Here is a 6,818-nt window from a genome sequence, read left to right as displayed (position 1 = left end):
AGTTTAGCTGCGGAGATCGGACGGGATCCGGCGGTTTCTTCTTCATATGGTCGTAGCATAGAGGTTAAAGAGGTGTCCGCTTGGTCACGGGATTGTGACTGCTTTACGAAGTCGATCGCCTAGCCGTTGTTTCCTAGTTGACCTTGCGTTTGAATGCTATAGCTGGATAGAGTGCACTTGGATGCCTATCTCATGTTAATTTGAATCCAAACAGACACTTACTGAACTGCCTACAGAGCCTTTTGTCGGCGTCGGAGTCTGAAATTACATCAACACCATCCTGTAAACAAAACACCTCTTCCTCCCATTCCACTCCTCTCAAATCATACCTTTTCTTACCTCCATCCCTTCGCCCTCGTCACAATAATTTTTTGAGGGATGCTGATGTATCTCAGTCAGCAAATCCTTTTTAAAATTTTGTTTCTATTTATATCCAATATATTTCAATGGCAGAAAAACATATCGGTTAACATACTTATTACTGTGCTTTGAGACTATCATCAATTGAACTATCAGAGATATCTCCTCTAGGCTTTAGAGTAGATCCTTAAGCTATCGTTCGTACCAATTTCTCCATATACGTGCAATTTGAACATTCTCTAATAAGCCACTTCCATAATATAAGAATTTATACAACAAACGACTTCATAGATTACGATTTTAAATCCTTGCTCTTCGAACTCATATCTTTATAACCAGATCTTATTTGAATCTTCATTTAGTAACCAGGTATTTGAAGCCTTTTAATTTTTACAACAAAGATGTTGTCCGTCGGACAATGACAAAAGCATTACTTACCTGTCGACTATGCAAAAATCAAAATTATAATATCTAGAAAGGATGATACAAATGACACGGGTATAGAAAAAAACTATCTAGTACCAACATTAATTAGTAAAAAATTGTCAGTTTATAGCAATATAACTATACGTAGGCTAATTCGTCTCCAACTTTGATTATCGATTTTTTTGCAATTTATTATGTTTGCATACAACCACACCTTATAAGGTAAGTAGTCATTGTCATCATATTAGGCCAAAAAGCACAGTATTGCTCAGGTCTGATAGCCCAATAACGCTTACGCTACACAGAAAACTAGGGTCAAACTTAGGGACGGGAAAACGAAATGATATGCCAGATACTGAGGTGTTCAGCTCTTCGCTTGATTTTAACCCCACCAAAGCTGTATTTAAGCAAGACCGTGCTTTAATCTTGACAGCGTCCCTGGTGTTATGCTGACTTGTTTACTAGTCAAACTTCCCAAGTTTTGTCTAGCAGTTTGATATTGACCCAGAAAACTGGCTAAAGCGCTTCTTCATTTACCAGTTACTGGGCGTTACTTATTGCGATCGCATACCATAAGGGAGAGTTCAAAAAGTCTGCCTTCGGTGTAAGCCCAAATCCCTGCTCTCATACACTCTGTATGTATATGACAACTAATTAATGGGCACCTGATGCCTTCAGAAAGCAACCGTGGTTCATTAGACGTGTAAAGCTTTCTCTGCTGTGGAGACTTATGTTGTCTGATTGACAAAAATGCGCACTTAATCTCCAAAGTCCATCAGGATACTTTGGTGCATTTGTTGGCAGTATCCGTTCAAGTTGAGTTATATTTTTGATATTGTGTTAAGCATTCTTAAAGATAAAATTCCTTTCTCATTTCACGAAGTTGCTTCGACCATTTGCAAACCTTTTTGATTCTTCCCCGACAATGTTGCACCTTCGATCTGCAAGCCATCTTCATGTTCAATAAACACAACAGCTCCATTTATTGACCCTTTATCCCCTACAGTAATCCTGCATCAAGACGTTCTTTAACTCACCGTCAAAAGTCCAGTCACCTCTTTTCCGACCATGTGTGGCATAACATAAGTCTTTACCATTTGCTTTCGTTCCTTCACAGTCATAAGCTTACCTTTGATCCCCTCCCATGACTGATTCTCTAAAGCCCCTTATTTCATTGCTGTCACTTTACGTTACTTTTGATGTAGACTTCAAAGAGCCATCCTCCTCATTACCAGTTGACAGCCTGGTACATTACCATTCGAACTTTCATGTTGCCAAAGAGAGCTATTCCACACAGTAGCTATATGCCCTTTGAGAAAGGGGAAATTCTTGGATCCCTTACGAATGCTCCTTGCGGTAACTCGGCGCCTTTGCTCTTTGGGCGTAAGTTGTGTCAAAGTTCGCTCCGCGGTATGACTGCCCTCAATCCCTCCAGCATGTACTGCGCTGATCAAAATAAAGAAATCGTTCTGGTGCTACCAAATACAAGGAAGATCTATTCTATTGTTGTAGATCGCTTGAATGCCTTCCCTAATTTGTCTTTGGACATCATGCCAGACTTCTCTACAGGTATAATGCAATGGTTACACGGTTCATCGTATACAAGTTCGACCGAACATGTCGAATTTGGAGATCTACTGACCTTTCCAGTATACATTGCTTTTGTTCATCATTTGCACGTTCCAGTCTTAATGAATCATATTGGCGTTGTCTTATATGCACTTGTTATCAGAGTGACCTTAACTTTCAAAAATCTTGCTGTCTCCGTTATAGCTGGGAGGTAAGCATTTTCATTGCCTTCTGTTTTGGATTTACATTTCTGACCTAGCCTGACTTCCCTTCACGTACGCTTCTAACCCAGTCATAGCATCTAGGTCTGCAATCAGGACAGTTTGCCATTTCAGTGAGATTTGCAAATGTGCGGAATGCAGTGACGTCCACTTCTACCGAAATTGAGTTAAGCTCTGAATGATTTTTGCATAGTCCTGGCTGTGGATCCACGATGCCTTTTCGGAAATGGGCAACGGTTTGGTAATGCAGTGGTAAATGGAAGCATTCTCTTTCTGTTGTGGAGCTTGGAGCGTGAAATAGTGCAGGGGGCAGCCCAGAAAGACATACAAAACTACATTGGAATTGTTGCCTAATGGCTATGTTTCGATAGATTTTCTCCCATCAGCTTTCAAACAAACTTGCTATCAATTATCCGTAATCAGTGGTTTACCGAAGATGTCGGGTCGCATATCGCTTGCCTAACCGATCTGCTCGTTAAATTCTGGTCTGTGCTGGTAGCAAATTGGGCACATTGGCTGAAAAGAGGAGCGGCATTGGAATATTGCGCACAAATGTTTTACCGTAAACCGAGACTGGGGGTATATTTAAGGCTATCAAAGTGGCTAAGTAAAATTCGTTCCCTCATCAACAATGTACCCTTTCACGATATACATCGAATTGGCTTTAACCTACCTTCTCTCTTCAAGAAGAAGTGATGTAAACAAGCTTCTCACTCGAAACTCTGCGTTTGCCGATATCCCGCCTACAATTCAAATCACCTCGGCTGATCTCGGCGAGTCCGGATCGAGGATGCTGAAAAGGCATACACAGGACGGAGAAAGCGACTTTCCTGAACTGTCTTGGAATGCCGTCGATGGTGCTGCAGAGTACATACTTATTTGTGAAGATGCAGATGTTCCTTTGTCTGAACCGATAGTGCATGGACTATACTACGGAATACCAGCAAGTGTAACCTCTTTGAAGCCCTCCGATTTCCAGAAGTCTGAAAAAGGGTCGTACATGTTGAATGGAGGGTTCAAGTATGGAAAGAATCGTAGACAGCACGTATATGATGGACCTAAACCACTCGTTAACCATGGCGAACACCGATACTTTTACCAACTCGTGGCGTTGAAAAAGCCATTGCCTGACGTTGGTCCATACCCAGACAAGGAATCTGTGACTGAGAAATTGCATCAGGAGGCGAGTATTTTAGCATGGGGTGAATGGGTCGGTAACTATGAAAGGAAATTGGAAGACTTCTCTTAATAAATGACAATAGAATAGCTAGCATATGTAATAGATGTTTAATTTTATATAAAATCACTTTTTCATACCCTCAGAGCTTTTATGCCCTAACGAAGCGGAGCTTTGCCACCATCGGCCTTCTAAGCCACGCAGTATTACCTTTGCATAGGAAAGTTATGCTTGGCTCATTAAAATCGAATTGACAGCCACTGCAATTCTGCAAATGTTAACCAAGGGAGTTATATGCAAACTATCAATTGGTCTGTGTAGAAGATCGTAGGGATACAGCATGTTTGCTTTGGCCGCCTTACAGATGTTATTCACTACTCAAATGAAGTGCATACTAACATATCTCTACACCTCATACTGTTTGAGAAATGGGAGATCTCAAATATCATCATGACGTTCTATGGTAAATGGACAGGCGATGGAAACAGCGGTAATCGAAGTCTCAAACAGTAGGCTAAAGATCGATTGCCATATCGGGACCAAAAAATGTTTAAGAACCACGCATCTGCAAACAAGCTGTTTAATCGTTTTACTATTACTCGTCTTTTTCAATCCACTCGATATCCATTTTTTTTATCGCGTTTAATCATTTTCACAATTCGATCTTTGTTAAAAGTCTACAACAAGCTGTACCCATTGAACGTTCTCGTGATGTCACCTCATAAAGCTAACCAGCCTACCGACCGTAGCAAAAAAAGGTCGCAATCGCCGCCCAGTTCGCCTAAACGACGAAAGATCTCTCAAAATGATAGTATGGCGGATGCAGTTACTAAGCCCAGCAATGGCAAAAACAACATGTTGGTTTGGTTTCGGTCTGATTTGCGAACAAAAGATAATCCTGCTTTAGCACACGCGCTACAAAAGGCTCAAGACCAGCACGAAAGTGAACCAGGCAGGAGAAAAGCACTTGTCATTGCGTTATTTGTACTATCACCAAGCGAATTCAGGTCTCATGACGTTGGGGCAGTCAAAGTGGATTTTATTTTACGAAATCTGGCCACCTTGTCAGAGATATTGTGGGAGAGCTACCGCATACCTCTATTAGTAAAGACCTCGTCAAGCGCAGCCGATGTTATCAAGGATATGCACCAACTTTGTAATGCATACTCAGTTTCCGATTTGTTCGCCAACCAAGAATACGAAATCGATGAATCGCGTCGGGATGCGAAATTGATCAAGTCTCTGCCTAACGATCATGTCGAGTTCCATTTACACCAGGATCAATGTGTTGTACCACCTGGTGTACTTAAAAGCAAATCCAGCAATTTGACATACACAGTCTACTCACCATTTAAAAGAATGTGGTTCGATGTCGTCAAGAAGTCAAAGGATAAATATCTAACCTTGGCTCGTCCACTGTCGGATTTCCCATCGCCAATGAACTCCGTTGCAGATTTAGAGAGCCTCTCCATAGCCCACCCAGATGCTATACCTGATGTTCTGAAGGGGTTTGAATTGGAAGCGGAGAAAAAGAAACATCTTGAGGAACTTTGGCCAGCTGGTGAGGTGAATGCACTTCAAAACCTGGACAAATTTTGCAGCGGAGCTGGGAAGCATGAATCGCCAGGCATCACAGCTTACAACGATGCGAGGAATTATCCCAACTTGGAGAATGGTACAAGCAGGCTCAGTCCTTATCTAGCAGTTGGTGCATTAACAACAAAGCAGTGTATCGTCAAAGCGATGGAAGCGAATGGAGGTAAACTTGACACGGGCTCTTCAGGTAAATAAGGCAAAACTGAGCTTGACTACACCAGTTTGAAATATCTTTTAATAGTCGAATGCGCTAGGTATCGTTACCTGGATTCAAGAGTTAATATGGCGCGATTTCTACAGAAACGTCTTGGTAGGATTTCCTCGGGTCTGCATGAGCAAGCCTTTCAAGCTGGAGACCATGAACATTCAATGGTTATTCGAAGATGATGTCTTTCAATCGTGGTGTTACGGCAAGACAGGATATCCTATTGTGGACGCTGGTGTAAGCATATATCCACTACTCCACCTTCTACTTTAGCAGTGTCTGACTTTCTGACCATCGCAGATGCGACAACTTCAAAAGACGGGGTGGATGCACAATCGTGTTCGGATGATAGTTGCTAGCTTTTTGACCAAACATTTGCTTCACAACTGGCAACATGGTGAAAAGTTTTTTGCAAACAGTCTGATTGACGGTGATTTCGCTAGTAACAATGGTGGCTGGCAATGGGTTGCATCGACCGGCACTGATGCTCAACCGTACTTTCGCATCTTTAATCCGGTGAGTGAATTGGCTTGTCGGCGAGACTAGCACATGCAACATTGTTAAGCTAATCAGTACCAAACTTGTTTAGTATACGCAAAGTGAGAAATTTGATCCGGACGGTGTATACATCAAACGCTGGGTGCCTGAATTAGCTGGGCTAAAGACATCAGCAGCGATTCACAATCCTCATTCGGTCCTCTCAGCAAAAGAGCTAGTCAAGTTAGGCTACCGAGAGAAACCTATAGTTGATCACAAGGTGGCGAGAGAAAGAGCAATTGCTGCGTTCAAGCTAGTCCTTGGCAAAGGAGGTCCAGTACCGAAGCCAAAATCAAATCAAGGGTACGGAAATCATGATTACGAAGAGAAAGAGACTAAAGGTGGCGCACCTAAGACGAAGGCACTCGAGTCTTACTTTAAAGATAAAATTAAAAGTGAGAACTAGGGCGATGGGGATCGCAAGCCCTACTCTTACAATCTACATGTTATTCCTCAGTAAACGGCTGTATAGCTTCTGTTATAGTGTAACTTGTTACCATGTCAATATTTGATGATATGTCCGTTAACGCTAGTATTGTCAACATTTCATGTCTCAGTAGAGCACTTGAATTACATAGTACAAGTCTTTTCGGTAAAGCATGAATTTGTGCCTGTGTCAAAATCTTGTTGCTTGGGCTTCACATTACGGTGATGAACTGAAGAGAGGGGACATGATGCTGCATAAATTGGCCAGTTGTGAATCAACCAGCTCGAGGGTGGACTGACA

The 6,818-nt window shown here is 42.0% G+C and overlaps 2 protein-coding genes across 2 annotated transcripts; both read left to right on the top strand.

The window, feature by feature from the left end:
• The first annotated feature begins 3,200 nt into the window (after positions 1-3,200).
• On the top strand, positions 3,201-3,904 carry K450DRAFT_252064 (uncharacterized protein). The gene has a single exon (XM_051590817.1). The coding sequence runs from the start codon at positions 3,208-3,210 to the stop codon at positions 3,823-3,825; it is 618 nt and encodes a 205-aa protein (XP_051442522.1). The 5' UTR covers positions 3,201-3,207; the 3' UTR covers positions 3,826-3,904.
• A 372-nt stretch (positions 3,905-4,276) lies between these two features.
• K450DRAFT_252061 (uncharacterized protein) lies at positions 4,277-6,762 on the top strand. Its single transcript, XM_051590816.1, has 4 exons — positions 4,277-5,536; positions 5,604-5,791; positions 5,855-6,070; positions 6,144-6,762. Exons 1-4 carry the CDS (start codon positions 4,300-4,302, stop codon positions 6,495-6,497), a joined length of 1,995 nt encoding a protein of 664 aa, XP_051442521.1. The 5' UTR covers positions 4,277-4,299; the 3' UTR covers positions 6,498-6,762.
• The last annotated feature ends 56 nt before the right edge of the window (positions 6,763-6,818 follow it).

Source organism: Umbelopsis ramanniana, assembly GCF_025399195.1.
Source record: "Umbelopsis ramanniana AG unplaced genomic scaffold K450scaffold_49, whole genome shotgun sequence".
NCBI classification, from domain to species: domain Eukaryota; kingdom Fungi; phylum Mucoromycota; class Umbelopsidomycetes; order Umbelopsidales; family Umbelopsidaceae; genus Umbelopsis; species Umbelopsis ramanniana.
This window is presented reverse-complemented; position numbering and strand designations above follow the sequence as displayed.